Here is a 19,001-nt window from a genome sequence, read left to right on the forward strand (position 1 = left end):
ATGGAGTAAGGGAAGCAGGACAAAATGGGGAGAGGTCAAACAAGGTGTGATTGAGGACAAAATCCTGTAGCAGGGAGACTTAAGACTGGCCCTGCGGGGCACTTTGGAACATAAGTCACACCTCTGTGTTTGTTCCATCTGGAAGCAGGAGAGCTTGACTTTCCTACTATATCACCCACAACTCCTTAACTAAAGAAGGTTATTTTGGGAGCAGGGGAAAATAAACTCCCATGCACTGCCTGCGCTTTGTGCCTGCCAGAAAATGTGGGGTTGGTGAACCCTCCTGCAGAGAGTGGTATATATATGTGGGATTGGAATCACAGTTCTAGAAGCGGGGGAAGGGGCGCATGGATATGGTAAAAGAGATTCAAGAAGACATAGTAAGAACATGGACAGTGTCTATTACAATATCCTGTCTATCTTTTCTTTTAATAAAAATAACGATTCAAAGGTCTCACAGCTGATCAGAGGTAAAATTTGAGTTATTCTCCTCACATTTTAGGTAGAAATGTATTACCTCTGTAATCCATAGTTTAAAAGCAGCAGAGGTACTGGCCATATTATACTCAACAGTAATGTGTTTGACATTAAATAAAAGCACAATATTCTAGTGCCCTACCAAATGAGGTGACTAAGATTTCAGTACTCAATATACTGTATACATATCACATGTAAAATGACGTTTTCCCAGAAATTTTTAAAAAATGTTTAATGGTTTCCCAAACATAGATGATGAAAAACACTTTGATTTTTTTCCCTATATATTTCCTTGTAAGATTTGGATCTGTCTCATACACTTGAACTGCTTACAATGTGGCAAGAAGAGTAAGTTAAAAAAAGAATCGCTCTTTTTCAAATGAAGTTTTTAACACTCTCCACAATTTCGGCACCTTCATTTTCCAAAAGCCCTGGAAAATACCCCCAATGCATCAAGCTCGTGGGGATTTAATGCAGCATCTCTGCTACAGCTTCTTGGCTCTGCTTGGTAAAATCATTGGTAGGTTGTCACAAGGATGAAATGTGACGGACAGAAACACACCAAGAGACACAGGCAAAGGATTGAGTTTAGGTGTGAACATGCCCACACACAAAGCAGGAGCAAAGTACCACCCCCAGATTCCTCAGGCTCCATGCCCTATGAAGGCCCCCAGCTATGGGAGATGCTGCCCGACTGGCACAAGAGCCAGCTGGGTCATTCCATCTCCCTGCGTTTTTATAACCTACTATCCCCTCCCAACTGTTCTCGAGATCCTGGCTACCACCTAACCTAACCTCATCAGGTGCAAGTAACTTCAGTAACTGCTTGATTAGTATAAATCCACACTAACATCCCTGGGACCAACACCTCTCACTGAGGACTCTTCTTGCAATGATGTGTTTTAATTTACTTTCAACGTTAACATTCAGTAAGACTAATTTCACAGGTTCTTCTCTTCAAATGACAATCTTTAACAACACCCACTGAGCATCATACTGATAACAGATTTAAAATGTTTTACCTGCACAAGCTTGAGATTCCAGGGTGGGTGGTTAATCAAACCTTCCAGTTGAACCTGGTTGGCTACTGCAGCTTGCAGTTCCACGTAAGTATTACTATCTAGTTGTAATCCTGGGAACAGGTCATTGATTAAGCTGAGGAACAGGGGTTCATCTTCATCAATCTAAGGTGGCAGAGAACAAATTTACTCATTCAGTCAACAACGAAGCTTGTAGCAGACGCTCACAGCACTTATCACTTCATGCCCAGAGAACCATTTTATTACTCTCCTAGCCACATGTGTATGCCCTAGTACTTTCTCCCAAACACCACCACGGAATCCACATTACCTACAGCATTGCACCCAAAGTTCCCTGGCATTCAAGTTCTTCTCCAGTCTACTGCTCCAAGGTCTGATCTCATTTCTTTATCCTATGAATGTTCTGCTTCCCACAGACAGGTATATGCACTAAGCTTAAAAACATGCAAGTAATAGTTCCAATCCCATGAGAAGAGAGTATTAATACTACACTTAAATTAGGAAAAGATCTGTAACCCTGCATGTCTGGCTCATCCAACACTGGCTGGGAAACTGCACCAGAGCAGCGTTCAGTCTCCCTTGAAAGCAGCAGGTTGGAGTAAATGGACTCCAATCCTTATTTACCACACCTTTAATACGGAGATCGCCCCATGCCCAACTGCTGACCCCCTCTGAATTTTTCCCATTCTCTGGTGGGGGAGGGTCTCCGGATACTTTCTGGAACTCTCGTCTAAAGTTTCAGGAGTACCATTATTAATGGAGGCAGTGAGCTATACTCTGGAGGGAGCAGAGGATTTAGCATCAGGAAGTCTCGCAGACTTTTGTTCCAGCTTATCAACTGACTGTGATTATGGGTGAGTCCTACACACGTGCCTCTCCCATAAGGAAAATGGCAATAAGCACGATAGCCACCCATATCCCCCAGAGTGGCTGTAAGACTCAAACAAGACAATACCCCTGGGTAGGTTTTGTAATAGTCATGAACTACCCAGATGTTAGTTGTTCGTTTTGGAACTAGAATGCGAGCTCCTAAGATCCATTTCTTTCTCAAGCTTGTACTCCTAGGGCATGGACATGATATGTAGCATATAGAAGCCCCTGAATAAAAGCCACATGAACCTGTCCGTCAACCAGTTTAAAACAACCTGGCTGTAATTGTGACAAGCATGAAATCGGTGAAAGAATTACTATAATCTCTACAGCAAACTTTTAATGCATATTTGGAAAACAGAAATGGTGTTGGTGTTTTGGGAGAGACATAGCTAAGCTAGTCACATACAGAGAAAGCAAAAAAAAGCTTTCACGGTTCCCTATGAATCCAGATTTTCATATTTAGAATCTGTGTAACATTACGAACAATGGACTGACATCTGGGGGCTGGAGCCCACTGATGAAGCCTGTTTCACGGCACACAACTGATAAAAGGATGCATTTGCAGCCCATGTGGGTCATACAAAGCCATGGCGTTTTTTGTGGGGGAGGGGGGTTGCCTTCCTCTGAAAGCTCAGCTCAGTGGTAACTTCCCTGCAATTTTTTTTTTTTCTGCGCCCACACAGCATGCGGCATCTTAGTTCCCCAACCAGGGACTGAACCTGTGCCCCTTGCAGTGGAAGCACGGAGGCCTAACCACTGGACCGCCAGGGAAGTCCCACTTCCCTGCAGTTTTTAATGTTAACAGCTTCATATGAGCCAACCCCCACTTGTCAGCCAGGTCGAAATCCTGAAAGAGAAATTAATTCAGAGAAGAAAGATACCAATTTAGAAAGGTTCATATCTCTTAGTCCTCTCATGACGGTGCTTAATTCACTCTCTTCTGGTCTGGCTCTTTTTTGAGATCCAAGTGTCCTCAGTACAGATAGAATATTTCTCAACCCAAAGTCATAATGAACCTAAGATGAGAAAAGAAAGAAAAAAGATTATTCAATTGAAAAATTCTAAATGTAGCCTCACTATGTATTACATATAGGTAGATATTCTGATACTTATCCACTATAGTTTTGGAGTGGCTGAGTGGCAAAGTTTTATTAGCTGGATTCTCCCGCCTTTCCTTTGACTGAAAAATGATCACTCCTCTGGAAAGATCAAGCTGTGTGATACAGTGTTCACACCTTAAATATCTTTTGAGAACAATACGGTCTGATAGTCTGAGGGGCAACCATTTAAAATGCATGACCAACAGGTTACATACTATGCGATTCCCTTTATGTAATATTCTTGAAATAACAAAATTATAGAGATGTAGACAAGATTAGGGCTACAAGGGGCTATACGGATTTGGGAGAGAGGTGAGTGTGGCTATAAAGGGGTAGCAGGAGGGAACCTTGTGGTGATAAACAGTTGTGTATGTTGGCTGTGGTGGTGGTTACATGAACCTACACTTTTGCATAGGACTACACACACACAAACACACACACACACGAGCGCATGAAGAATTGGTGAAGTCTTAGTAATTTCTGTTTATTGTACCAATGCCGATCTTCTGGTTCTGTTACTGTACTATAGTTATACGATGTCAACACTGCGAGAAGCAGAATGAAGAGTGCACAGGAACTCTTGTACACTTCTTTGCAACTTCCTGTGAATCTATAATGATTTCAAATTAAGAAAGTTTTAAAAATACGTAATTAGGGGGCTTCCCTGGTGGCGCAGTGGTTGAGAATCCGCCTGCCAATGCAGGCGACATGGGTTCGAGCCCTGGTCCGGGAAGATCCCACATGCCGCGGAGCAACTAAGCCCGTGCACCACAACTACTGAAGCCCGCGCACCCTAGAGCCCGCGCTCCACAACAAGAGAAGCCACCGCAATGAGAAGCCTGTGCACCACAACGAAAAGTACCCCTTGCTCGCCACAACTAGAGAAAGCCGGTGCACAGCAACAAAGGCCCAGTGCAGCCAAAAATAAAATAAATAAATAAATATTTTTTAAAAATAAAATAAAATAAAAATACATAATTAATAGGTCAAATTAATTATAAATATACTTTAGAAAAGAGTCAAGGAATTTTTTAGCTCCCTAATTAGCATGTGTCAAGGTAAAATTGCAAAGTTAAAAAACAAGTTTTCTGCTAGGAGGAAAATAGATATACAAAGTTACCTGTTTAGTAAGTTGCTCTTCACAGAGTTTGTAAAGTACATAAAACTTTTGAGCCAAGATAACATTTTCAAGAAAACCACAGCTTGCAAGTTTAACTCGCATAATGATCTGAAAATTAATACAGTGAGATTTTTCAACTTTAGTGAAAAACAGGTAAAGAACATAAACTGTATTATGCTTTTAAATCCTGATGCATACCTGTCTATCAGGAACCATCATAGCAACAGTTCTAAATTGAATTTTTAAGTTCTCTGGTAGTTCCTGGCGCCCAGCATATCCAGGGTTCTAAAAATTAAAATTATTTAATTTTAACTGTTGATATAATTTTCATTTCATGAATACAAATACATTTCAAATCCCTACGTCAGATTCTAAGAGGGTATTGAAAAACATCAGATTCATAAAATGTCCCTATTTTCACAAAAATGTGTACTGGACCATCCATATTTATTAATGTCACATCACTCCCTCTTACATATTTCCATTTTCGTTATACTAATAAAGTCACACACATGCACACACACACACACACCACTCTGTAGCAAAAATTAAGTATCTGTGTATCTATTTATTAAGAAAATAGAAAAGGAAATAGAAAACTGAATAAATACTGGGGTAATTATGATCTAAAATATGTTATCGAAAGAGAAGGAAAATTCATCAGTTTACTTAGGTAATTTTTATTTCATCTCTTCAATTATCCTTTGCAGTGAGAATTAGAGTTCTGTGGCTGACAAAGTACCATTTAAAGAAACAAAACAAAACATGGGGATGAAGGGAAATAAAGACAGGAATGTTGAGAAAAACGTTGAAAAGGACAAAAGTAGAGGTGGAGAGGAAGCCAATAAGTAGCAAAAGTCTGAGGACAGGTCGGAACCAAAAGTCCCAAGGGAAAGGTTAGAGGGTTCAAAGGCAAGTAAGGCAAAGAGGAGGCAGTTATTTTAGGAAAATGCATGAAGAAACCTTCAGTCCCTGAGCATTTACTGGACACTGTCAATAGGCCAGATAACTTGCTAGGTGCTGGGAATACAAACATTACTGGCTGCCTCTCAATACTCCTTTTTTTCATCCTTAGGCACAGAACCCCAGTTGCAAGCTGTGTGCATCACCACCCAGGTTTAAAACCACATTTCCCAGCCTGCCTTGCAGCTGGTGTGATTAAATTCTACACCGTGAGTCACAAAGGGACACAGTGTATGAAATATCCTTGATGTCGGTTTGAAGGCAGTTGATTCAATCAATTGGCTCCAACAGAGATGCTTCTGTAGCATCTTGGGTTATAAGGTGGCCTTGAAGATGGAAACCATGATGGTGTTGAAACACTGAAGGATCTTAAGAGAATACATCCTTAGATGTTAAGCCACTATTTTTCATGTCTCAGTTATTCACAGCCTAATGCAATTATCTAATTGATATTTCCAATACTATTCTTAATCCAAAGGGAACGTTAAGATTCTTTTAAATTCTTCTGAGCCACAGCATCACACTGAATAAACTTCTTCATCTAATTTCCTGAGTTATAACTGATCACATCAGGATTATTAATATTTACTCCCAACTGCTTAACTGGTTGTTTGCTTACATTAAAGCTTATCAGAAAATTTTCTGATTTTTCTTCCTATAATTTATCTTTATCCACTCAGGACACTTAAAACTCAGAGTACTTGTATTATCTTGCGACTCAGAGACTTAACAGAATAGAGATCATTTAAAAGCATCAGTAAAACCAGTTCAACATTAACTTCACTTCTCCAATTTATAAACACCTCTATTTATTCATGCCTTTGGTTTTCTGTCTTTACAACATTGTATCACAAAGCTCTGCCCTCAATCACACGGTCACTGAATTTGTTACAATACTTTGGTATAGGACCTTGTTGAATTATTTTGGAAATTTTAAATCATTTCCATCATCCTTTATTAAGTGTCAGAGAAAAGCCAAGTGTAGAGGCTAAGTAGTCAGGTTTTGATGTTAGACAGACAATAACATCTTTCTCTAGCTGTGTGACTTGAGCAAGTTTTATTAATTTCCCTGAGCCTCGGGTGTCTTGGTTATAAAATATCTGTCATACAAAATACTACGGGACTATACCTCACTGACCCTTCAAAGTGAGCTGTGGCCAAGTGAATTGTTTTAACCAATGGTTGTGACCTGTGTCACTTCTGGACAGAAATCCTAAGAACCAGAGCATAATTCTTCTTGTTCTCTTTTTCCTTTGCTACAACAACCAGTAACGATTGAGACAGTACCAGAGTAAGGACATGTAAAGCATCCCCTGCCCTCTCCACCCCGACACCATCAACCCGAAGTGGACATGGGGCATGAGAGAATAATAAATCCTTGAGGTTTTAAACCACTAAAATTTGGGGGATTGTTATTGTAGCTTCTTCCCCCCTGTCTGATACAATATATAAAATATTTAGCCCGTCCCCTTACACAAAATTAGTGCTCAATAAACAGTAGCTATCTTTATCTTTAACATATCACTATTTTATCTTCTGTCTGGATTATTTTTACTACTCAAAAAAAAAATCATATAACAGGGACTATACTCTGACCCCTGGATTGTCAGTCATTTACCCACTAATATATGCTGACTTTTATTTGAGTCTGTAACAATTAAACCAATAAATTGCATTTAAAACCTATGTTCTTCAATCCCTTTTAAAATCGCATCAAAAAGTATAAAATACTTAGGAATAAACCTGACCAAGGAGGCGAAAAGAATGAAATAATGCCGTTTGCAGCAACATGGATGGGCCTAGAGATTATCATACTAAGTGAAGTAAATCAGACAGAGAAAGACAAATATCATATGATATCACTTATATGTGGAATCTAAAATATGATACAAATGAACTTATTTACAAAACAAAAACAGACTCACACAGACACAGGAAATAAATTTACGTTTACCGAAGGGGAAAGGGGGTGGGGGAGGGATAAATTAGGAGTTTGGGATTAGAGATACAAACTACTATATATAAAATAGATAAAAACAAGGTCTTAGTATATCACAGGGAACTATATTCAATATCTTATAATAAGCTATAATGGAAAAGAATATGAAAAAGAATATATACATATATAAAACTGAACCACTTTGCTGTACACCAGAAAGTAATACAACATTGTAAATCAACTATACTACTTCAATAAAAAATTTAAAAATATATAAAACCTATGCTCTCACCATTGTTAAGAAGATTCCAAATTCTGGATTTAAATCAACACAATCACCATCAGAAAAAATGAACTGTTTTTTTCTCTCTTTTCTTGCTGTCAAAACAATGTAAATTTGTTGGGCTGCCACTGATAATACAGGCAATTCAATTCTGTTAAACTCATCAAAACAGCCCCAAGAACCTGACTGTGCAAGACCTGGTATGAAAAACAGTTAATCTGATGAGTTTTACTTTGTAATATATCTTCTTGATGGCAATCATTTCTCCAAAGCACTCTCAAACAATTTTATATTGAAATACAATTTATGTAAATTTCATACCTGGCTGTTTACAAAGACTTAGTTAATTCCAGTGATATACAAAGGTTTAATTATTTGTACATCATCACCAAAACAATGAAAATAGTACACTGCCAAAATGAAAGTACAGACACATCATTACACCAGGGATGCTGAAGGGTGACAAAAATTTGATTCAGTCTTGATGTGCCACCTCCAGTGGGGATGGGGGTGAAGCAGCCATAATATTGGGGGAAATTAACAAAATAACGGATGCCCCGTCTGGGTCAGATCACTCTGTTCCTTTCTTGTTGCAACGAGAGAAATGCCAGGAAACTAGGTGAGACAGTGAATGGTCAAAAGGATGTTTACTTATTTCTTACAAAACCCAGCAGGAAGGAAGACCTGGATATTGGGAACATTGCTCCTGTCTATTCTCTAAGGATGAAAACCTTCATTATTTTCAACTGCATGAAATGCTCTTCTTTCTTTTATTATTGCTTTCCCCCACCTACCCCCACACACACTTTTTCTTCTCTCTCCTTTGGGAATTTCCATTATGTGGCTATTGGAACTTATATATCTATCCCCATGGCCCTTAAATTTTTCTTTCAAACTTTCCATTTCTTTTTGCAATATACTCTCTTGGCTAGATATTCCAACTCAAGAGAGGTTTTTTGTTTTTTTCTCAGTTTTTATTTTCAATTTCTGATTATTCCAATTGTTATTCTTTTCATAGCAACTTATTCTTTCTTTAATTGGTTGTATGTGGTAAATTCTTGAATCTCTCTGAAGCCATTCATCTTAGTTGCTTTTGCATTTTCTTTGGTTTCCTCTATTAATCAGTTAAGTGGTCAGTAAGTCTCCTTGCTGTTTGTGAGTGCCTCCTTAATGCCTTCAAATATTGTATGATACTTGGTTATCTCTTCATATGTGTGTACTTCCTCATTCCAAATGCAAACTCCTGTTTGCAGGATGCATGGCTGCCTCTGGCGATTTGGGGGAAGGGATGAGAGAGGCAGGAGAGCTTACCCTCTGGGTCTGGAGCATGAGGTCTGACCTGGTGCAGTGCTTGCCTCTCTGGCACAAGCCTCCACCCGGCACTGATCTTTGTCAGGACTCCCACTTCAGACCTTTTACATGGAGGAAAACTACTGGAGATAGCCACTTCCTTTTCTTTTTCTCTGCTTTCTGCTATAGTTTTGGCATTCTAGGATTTACCTGGTGCTCTAGTCTGCTTCTCTCAACCATCTTCAACCCTTAAGCCAGGAGTGATCCACAGAAGAACTGTCTCTTTGATTAAAAAGTGATTCTTTGGGTTTAATTTTTTTAAAGGTCAGGCAATTATAATGAATAATGTAATGAATACCCACGTACCCACCTATCAAATCTTAACAATTCTGCTTCAGATTTCATCCTAAAGAATAAAATATTAGAACCACGGTTCAAGTCCATGTATGTCTCTCTTGGATCCACACTCCCTCCTTCTCCAGAGGTAACTTCTATCCTGAATTTGATGTCAATGGTTCCTATGCATGTTTTTAAACTACTGCTCTTACGCATGTATTCACAAATGCTACGTACTTTGCTCGTTCAAAATTTGTTGTGTTTGTATCTATTTTTCTATATATCTATAAAATACTGTACATATACAGTATAAATACATACAGTATATAATCAAGTTAATAAGTTTGATTTATTTGTGGTTCTCTGAAGCAGTGCTACCAACTTACACACACAGAAGTAGTACCAAGGGTTAGTTTCTACATACCCTTACCAACGGCGGTTTGTCAGACTTGTTGATTCTTACCAATTGGCAAGAATGAGAATACTACCCCATTATTGTTTTGCATTTCTTAATGATTTGAAGAAAATCTTTCTCTTTCTTTTTTTTTTTTTTGTCACGCCATGCGGCATGGGATTGAATTGAACCCTTGCCCCCTGCAATGCAAGTGCAGAGCCTTAACCACAGGACCGCCAGGGAAGTCTGAAGAAAATCTTTCTTAATGCTGGATATTAATCTTTTGTCAGCTATACAGGTTAAAATATCTTCCCTCAGTCTGTAGCTTATTTTTTTCTCCTTCTTAGAGATGTATCACAAAAGGCTGTAAAATTACATATATATATATATGTATACACACACACACACACACGCACAACTGACCCTTGAACAACGCAGGGGTTAGGGGCATGGACATTCCACACAGTCAAAAATCGATATATAACTTTGCAGTCAGCCCTCCCATATCCACAGTTCCACATCTAGATTCAACCAACCTGAGATCATGTAGTACTGTAGTATGTATTTAGTTTAAAAAAATCTGTGTAGGGCTTCCCTGGTGGGACAGTGGTTAAGAATCTGCCTGTCAATGCAGGGCAGGCGGGTTTGAGCCCTGGTCCAGGAAAATCCCACATGCCGCAGACTAAGCCCGTGTGCCACAACTACTGACCCCAAGGGCCACAACTACTGACCCTGAGGGCCGCAACTACTGAAGCCCGCGCGCCTAGAGCCCGTGCTCTGCAAGAGAAGCCATCCAATGAGAAGCCCCCACACCGCAAGGAAAAGTAGCCTCCGCTCGCTGCAACTAGAGAAAAGCCTGCGCACAGCAACAAAGACTCAGTGCAGCCAAAAAGTCAATAAATTAATTTTTAAAAATTGTGTATAAGTGGACCTGCTCAGTTCAAATCTGAACTGTACAATGTATATATATCCAACAGGCAGGTAATTAAAGATAAGAGCTGGATGAGCAATCCCATGGTATATATTACAGGGATACTCTCTTACCCTGTTTAAGTGTATCAATCTTTTCTCTGTAGTTTGTAATTTTTGTAAAAAAAGTCCCTTTCTACTCTGAGAACAAAGATATTTGCCTTTATTACCTTCTAAAAGCCATATATGTTTTGCCTACCACATTTAAGCGTCTAATCCCCAGAACTGATTTTTATACATGTTATAGGGATCCAATTTTTATATATGTAGGGATCCAATTTCCCTCGTTAAATATTAATCATCTATTGTACCAGAATAACTTATTGCAAAGTCTATCTCTTCATCACTGGTTTTCAATACCACCTTTTCCATATGTCAAGTGTCCCTGGCCTATTTCTGCATTCTCTACCATATTCCACTGGTCTATTTATCAACCCCTACACAAATACCACACTCTCTTAATTATGTGCTAAGTGATATCTTTCTGAAATTTTCATTTTCTTTGTGCATGGTTAATTAAAATAAAATTTATTTTGTGTGTTGACTTCATATTCAAGTGAACTTGCTAAATTCTACTTTCTATAGTTTTGTTGAATTTTCTTCATTTGTAAATAACTATATTTTATATTTCTTTCTTTCCAGTCTATGTATTTTTGTTGTCGCTATTGTTCTTGTTCCTTCCTGCAACTGGGCAGGATACAGAATACAGTGATAAACAGAACTAACAGTAATGGAAATCCTCATCTTATATCTCATCTCAAAGAAAATGCTTTCAAATTTTCAATAGTATGATGTTTGCTGGGGATGCCCTTTATCAAGTGAGCTATGTGGATGGATATCTGGGAGAAGAATCTAAGGAATGGCAATCATATGGAGGAGGGAGTGTACCTCAGGATGTTTGGGAAACATCACAAAGGTCAAAATGGCTGTAGTAGAGAGAGTGAGGGGACAGTATCAGGAGATGAGGTCAGAAGGTCACAGCCATGCAATGGGGAAGGAGCAGGTGTGACTGTATAAAACAGTACAGGACCATCGTAAGGATTTTGGCTCTTATTCTCAGTGAGGCCAGTGCCCAGTTTTCAGCAGAAGAGTGTCATGATCTGACTTACAATTGGAAGGAACCAGTTTTGAGATTAGAATGGAGAGCACAAGGGTAAACTCAGGGAGACCTATTAGGAGGCTTATTGGAGTAGCACTGGTGAGAGATGATGATTGGCAGTGGGGATAATAGAAGGTGGCTGGTGTTGGATGTATTTTGAAGGTAGAGCTAATAGTGTTTGCTGACAGTTGGATGTGAGTATGAGAGAAAGAGAGCTGTAAAGGATAAGTCAAAGATTTGTGTGTAAGTATCTGGAAGAATGGAGTGGGTTGTTTAGTGTGTCAGGAAAGGCTGAGGAAGAAGTAGATACAGGGAGGGAAGACCAGGAGTTTGGTTTTGGATACAGTGAATCTGGACCTGTTAAGATATTTAAGTGGTGATGTCAAGGAGTAGATATCAGTTGTATTACGTGAATCCAGAGTTTCAAGGGTAAGTCTGAGCTAAAGATGTAAATTTGATCATTTAGAGAGTATTTAAAGTTTGGGTCTGCATGTGATCGCCAAAAGAAGACCACAGAGCACTGAGTTCTAAGACTGAAGGGCTCTCTCATCTTTTTGCTTTGTCCATCTGAAACCACCTGCTATCTATCTTTCCAGATATTCTCAAAAATTCCCATCTGCTGGTGCCCCCCCCCCTTTCTTGTTTTCTAGTGCTACCATCCTTTTTTAAAATCTTTCAGGAATTCCCTGGTGGTCCAGTGGTTAGGTTTCCATGCTCTCACTGCAGAGGGCCCGGGTTCGATCCCTAGTAGGGGAACTAAAATCCCATAAGCCACACGGCGTGGCCAAAACTAAGTAGATAAATAAATAATAAAAAGCTTCCATTTCAGTGGGATTTAATGCAGGAAGGGAAGTCACGTGTGTAATCAGTTTGCTATCCTGATCTTATCTCCTCCACCATTGCTTCAGGCAGTAATAAACTGATTCCATTTTCATCATCTAATACACACGCAACTCATGGACTGTAATGCCAGCAATAGTACTGAACAATATTAAATTGATGATATCCAGCCATCCTGACCCAGAAAAATGGCAATAACATATGCATCAACCTATATTAACTTTGGTCATGTGGGATACTATCATTTTAGACTCCTATCAGAAAATAACATTTAACTGCAATAAAAGTAAATTCACCAAAAATAAGTGTTTGACACTTGCCTTTGAAAATCCTTCCTAGCCCCCTGAAATCCATTTGATCTGAGCAGTTAAACACGACCACATATTTTCCCAAGCATCTTCCCATGTCTTTCGTAGTTTCTGTTTTGCCAGTGCCCGCAGGTCCTGCTGGAGCCCCTCCCATGTTCATTCCCAAAGCTTGTGCCAAAGTGATATAGCATCTGCGAAAGTGAATGAGATAAAGCATTGTGAATATGGGATAACACATGTTACAGTAAAGCACAAGCAAAAGTCCAGTGTGATTGGAATGAGCCTGTTTGTTTTAGAATTTGAGCAGCCCACATAAGAGACAGGCAACCAAACAAGGCTGGAGTATCTGATATTCATTAGAAGTAATACAGTGTTTGCAAAAACGCTCAACTCTGACGTAAAAAACCTGCAGGCCTTCCTTCCATTGTGGTCACGATAAATCCCAAGTCAGAGAATCAAATAAGCAGCAGTGTACTGGCAGATGTTTAACAATGGGCTCTCCAGGAACAAAAATAAATCTGATTTTTTTTTTGGCCATGCCACATGGCATGTGGGATTCTAGTTCCCTGACCAGGGATCGAACCCGTGCCCTCTGCAGTGGAAGTGTGGAGTCCTAACAGTGGACCGCCAGGGAATTTCCTAAATCTGATTTTTATGTCCGCTGATTTCTGTGGCATAAATACTTCCACCATGGCTGATAACAAGCTACCAATGTGATAGCACAAAACTGGGAAGAGATGCATGACGTTGGCTCTTGCATGCTGGTACAAGCCAGCTCCAGCACACCATTGCAAGTAAATCATTTTACTATGAAATGTTTCGCTCATTTAGACACATGTAAAGAACAATATAATGAATCTCCTTGTATCCCTAATCCAGCTTCAGTTATATTTACTTCAGATCTAAGCAAACTTAGTAAAACTTCGTAAGACATGAAGCTTTATATGTAAACATCGACTGAAGGGAAAACACCCTGAAAAATTTACGCTGCGATGGGACTGGGCATATAAAGGGAGGTTGGATGAGTCTAGAGGAGGTTGAAGATATAATTTGGCTGTATCATAATTTTACCTGGAGGCAGCCCTATTTAAAGTAACAGCAGAATTCATTGTTCTATGACCCAATTTAAGTCAATTCTACAAACGTGTATTGTCTTCTATGCACAGCATATGGAACCAGGTAATTGCGGGACATATAAAGATGAAAAAAACCCAGCTCTTGTCTAGTGTCCTATATTGGAAAGAATGGTGAGGAGATCTGCCGTTGACTGATTATTCAGACCTGGCCAAGAAACATCACTTTAGGTATTAATTTCCACATCTGAAAAACCAGGAGACTAAACTAGACCACCTCCAAGGTCCTTTCCTTCTTTGCAATTCTAATGACCCCCTTTATGGTTCTAGAGACATTTGTCCATCTTGCAATCTAAACTTCATTACTAAATTACTCATAGTCAACATTCAAGCGTCCTTTTACTCTTTTATCTTTTTCTATTTCATAAAAATGTAATGTATATGTGCATTTAACTAACAATGATGGTTGTTTCATTGTTAGACTTTGATGAGCTAGCACGGGCCCCACACGACAGCAATGCTTTTGTTAACATTTCAAATGCAATTTTTTAAAATTAATTTATTTATTTATGGTTGCCTTGGCTCTTCGTTGCTGTGCGCAGGCTTTCTCTAGTTGCGGCGAGCCGGGGCTATTCTTCATTGTGGTGCGCGGGCTTCTTCTTATTGCGGTGGCTTCTCTTGTTGCACAGCACGGGCTCTACGCGAGTGGGCTTCAGTAGTTGTGGCTCGCGGGCTCTAGAGTGCAGGCTCAGTAGTTGTGGTGCACAGGCTTAACTGCTCCGTGGCATGTGGGATCTTCCCGGACCAAGGCTCAAACCCATGTCCCCTGCGTTGGCAGGCAGATTCTTAACCACTGCGCCACCAAGGAAGTCCTCAAATGCAATTTTAAAACAATTTTAAGCACATGACTTAATTACAAAAATGGAATAATAAAAATGGAGTTTCCTACCTATCTGTTAATGGAGTGATAACAAGACGATCAGTGCATCCCAGAAATTCATTCTGGTAAATAAAATCAACATCTGTAATAGACACCACTGTTTGATCCAAATCTTCCTTGAAGTAAAATCTACTCTGTTTTAGCCATTCAAAATCAGTAACTGATTTGATATGCATTTTTACCTTAAAAACATGAAATACAAAGAGATTAGTACTGCTTTGCAGTAGCATAAAACACAAACATATGGGCAGTTTTTATTCACTCATTCACGAATTGATTCTCATTCATTTAACATATATTTACTGAGGCCCTCCTTGGGCCTGACACTGTGATGGGTGAACAAAGACAGACATGGTTCCTGCCTTCTGGAGCTGACAGAAGAGGACAAAAGACAATCAGATAAACAAGTAGTTGCAATAAAGTAGGAAAAGAAACTCAGGGTAATGAAATTATGTAGCAAGAAGACCTCACCTAGTGTAGAAGGTCTGAGGGGGATACTTGGAGAAAGAAACATCTAAACTAAACCCTGCAATAATAGTAGGAATTAGCCAGGGAAATAAAACAGAAGGGGTGATGGAGGTGTGGGAGGGCAAAACATTCTAGATGAAGACCCAGAAGATCTGACTGGCATGTTCAAGAAACTGAAAGAAGTTCAGTACAGCTGAGGCATCCAGGACTCTGGAGAAAGAGTGAGAGCCGAGGTTTCACAGGGCAGAGGAAAGAGGTTGGGCATTGTTCTCATGGCAGTGGGAAGCCATGAGAAATGGGAAGGGATTAAGCAGAGAAATTCATGGTCATATATGCATACATGACTTCTTGCACCAGCATTGTGGCCAAACCAATCAATCTGCCCAGTCATCAGCTTATACCCATGGGGCAAGAGGTACTGGGCTCCCACCACCATGGATGCAAGAGATAGAAACCGGGTGAGCACGTTTAGGAACAACATCCCACCGCCACCACGTTCTACAGTGCTTCATGACTTTGCATCAGCAAACCTGGAGAAACCCCGGTCCTGCCCACTCAGGGGAACCAACATAGGAAGTGGCAAGTGGTCCCCTTCACTGCTCTGCAACCCAGGGCCCACTTCCAGGTCATTCGACACTAAAAAACGGACTCTGGCAACTGTACAATGCTCAGTTCTCCAGCTAATCAAGTCTTCATGCTATTTACCATCTTGCATTTTGTTGTTTCATTGTTTATGATCTTGCTTCCCCCTCCAGTTAAGAATTCCTATCTTCCCTCTTAAAATGCAGTTTGTATTCATCATCTTAAAAGAGCTGCTTTCAGGTAACATAGTCCAGTACCGCCCCCAGGGACTCTGTTCTCTAACACAGGACCCTCAGCCATGGAGATACGGTCAGCTAGCTACTTTCAACAATCCAATAAGATGGTAAAGAGGGGGTGGAGGAGGAAAAAGTAAAGAAGAATAGCTAATATTTACTGAGTTGTTACTGTACGTCAGTCTATTCTAAGCATTAGACATGGGAAGATAAAATGCGTATATGCTGGCCATGAGATCTCATTTTACTTGGAATGCAAACTGACCATGAGTTCAGTAGCAATTAAGACAAAAAGAAAACAGTTTCACAGTCTTAATTGTGTGTATATTTTCTTCTAAAAAATCCATTCTGTACAGAAAGTAAAGATGTGCTGAGCATTTTGATTTTGAAAAGAAATTTCTTCCATGAGACATCAGCTTTAAGAGTCAGTGAGAGATGTATAGATATCCTCAATAGTACATTCATAGCAGGTATAGTAATGGATTCCATATGAACGTTTCTTGAAGTGGACTTCAAGGAAAGCCAAAGTATAGTGGTAATTGCAATTCAGTGAAAGCAAATCTGTAGAAGGCCAAAGCAACATGGTCTAAGTGTGCGGCTTTTTGATGGCTAGCTTGAACCAGAGAAATCCAAGAACAGTGTTTCTGGGACTTTAATACACATATGAATCACCTGGAAATCGTACTGAAATGCAGATTATGGTTCAGTAGGTCTGGTGGGGAGGCTGAAGATTCTGCTTTTCTAACAAGCTCCTAGGTGAGGCCCAATACAGCTGACTGACATACAACACTTTGAGAAAGAAGGATCTAGATTACAGGGGAATAGACAGACTACATGTCCTTCAATCTTCAATAAATACAACTTATCTGATCAGAACTTTTGATACAAATTTGAAACAGATATCCTGGGATCATAGTCTCTAAAAAAGCACCCCAAGTTGCATGAATTGTGTCTCTGATGAAGAAAAAAGAGGCCTAAAAGAGAGATAAAATCAAATAGAATAAAGCAGTGGCGGTTAAAGACAAAACTAGTCAAATGGTGCAATATCAAAGCCACCTGGGGCCCCTACACCATAACAGATAACTACTGCTCAAGACCACTGGTTAGGGTTCTATTTCCAAAGGGAATTCAAATATCATCCCTCTTACTCCCACCCAGCAGAACTTTGCCCAAAGTAAGCCCATGATGCCCTGCTGGACACTACCAGTTGAACAGCCATGAGAGTTCCCTGAAGCTTGGTTCTATTCAATCTGGACTTCTTTCACAGTTGGCTCATCTGTTGGAAGAGGTAATCTAGAAGACATGACTGCGGGTTGACCCATGAGCTGGATCGACGCAGGCAATTGGAGGATCCTCATCCCCTTCCCTGTCCTTGGAATGGGCATTCTGCCCACTGTTCCCACAGTGGGGCTGTTCTCAAGGACGCAGCCTTGAGAGAGCAATGTGTTGTTGAGACCACCTGGATGGTATGTGTGACAGTTAAGGCCTCTATATAAACTTAGAAAATTTTGGCAGACAAATGCAGAGATCTACTCTGCTCGTGGCTGCCCAAGAGAAGCCTCATGAGTAAACTTCCTGGCTTATTAAAACTTCCACCTACCAACCTGGAGTAACATACCTCTCTCTTCAGGCTCTCCTTGCCCTCTCTGTACGGGGGCCAAGTTATGAGCTAACATTATCATAACTCATGATCAAGCCCACCTAAATTATATTACATCCCTGGTTATTGGTTTAATGAAACAATTAGTTCAAATCACATCAGTTGATTCCAGACTCTCAGAATGCCAAAGGTGAATATACACATACGATTGTTAAAACCTCCAAATATAGATATTTGTAGACATTGTATAGTTGTCTACAACTATACAACTATATTGGAGAGTTGTGAAAAAGGACCAAGCCGATGGAAGGTTCATATAAGTTAAGAAATACATATAATACTTAACTGTTCATTATTAGAAGCACTAACTTATTAATTAGTATACTAAATTATTTTAAATTAAGAAAAAAATGATACTTTACCAAGTCATCAAAAATATCTCTCTGATGCACATGGATGGTAATTAGAGTTTCAAATTTCACTCTATCAAACTTGCTCAGGTCATGTGTTGTCTGACCAATTAGAGTATTTAGAATATCCAAAAATTTCTGATTGGTCACTTGCATGATTTTCCTGTCATCTTTTGCATTATTTAAAGCCTCTTCTGAATCATGTGTCCACAACATCTGAAGTCCCAGAAGCCCAACCTACAAATCCAGAAGACAAATAAATTTACCAAATATTTAAAGCACATCTGCAATAAAATTTAGTGGTCACTTAGTCACATAAAGGTGAACAGTCTTACCGATTTTAAACTAAAAAAGGGACATGCAGTTTTCTACTCCCAAAGGGTAAAAACATTTAAAGTTCAAACTATTGATTATTTAATTATTTCAATGTCGATAGATAAATAATAATTTGAACAATTGCTATGATTTATGGAATTATATGTGCGTTAATGGAAGATGCTTGGGAAATTTTCTGCAGAGGGCCTGAGGCCCATATACCTTCATATAGTGATTTTTCTTTCTCAAGAAAAGAAATGGAATTAATAGACTACTGTGTATTTTTCTTCAGCAGGGTTTTGCAAAGGTTTCTTTGCATCTTCTAAAAAGGATATGCTGCCTATCCCTT

At 39.5% G+C, this 19,001-nt stretch overlaps 1 protein-coding gene across 1 annotated transcript in view; it reads right to left on the minus strand.

Annotated features, from left to right (window-relative positions):
- The window catches only part of DNAH8 (dynein axonemal heavy chain 8), a 326,150-nt gene that overhangs the window by 164,258 nt on the left and 142,891 nt on the right, over nucleotides 1-19,001 (minus strand). Inside the window, exons 42-49 of the mRNA XM_089918797.1 lie at nucleotides 18,350-18,574; nucleotides 15,054-15,226; nucleotides 13,044-13,222; nucleotides 7,805-7,992; nucleotides 4,809-4,895; nucleotides 4,611-4,718; nucleotides 3,272-3,406; nucleotides 1,500-1,661 (exon numbers count right to left, since the gene is read on the minus strand). Coding sequence (XP_089774923.1) covers nucleotides 1,500-1,661; nucleotides 3,272-3,406; nucleotides 4,611-4,718; nucleotides 4,809-4,895; nucleotides 7,805-7,992; nucleotides 13,044-13,222; nucleotides 15,054-15,226; nucleotides 18,350-18,574 — 1,257 coding nt within the window. The remainder of the gene's footprint in view (nucleotides 1-1,499; nucleotides 1,662-3,271; nucleotides 3,407-4,610; nucleotides 4,719-4,808; nucleotides 4,896-7,804; nucleotides 7,993-13,043; nucleotides 13,223-15,053; nucleotides 15,227-18,349; nucleotides 18,575-19,001) is intronic.

This window comes from Delphinapterus leucas, chromosome 10, assembly GCF_059928025.1.
Source record: "Delphinapterus leucas isolate spDelLeu-1000000601 "Yukka" chromosome 10, BTC_Dleu_Yukka2, whole genome shotgun sequence".
Taxonomy (NCBI): domain Eukaryota; kingdom Metazoa; phylum Chordata; class Mammalia; order Artiodactyla; family Monodontidae; genus Delphinapterus; species Delphinapterus leucas.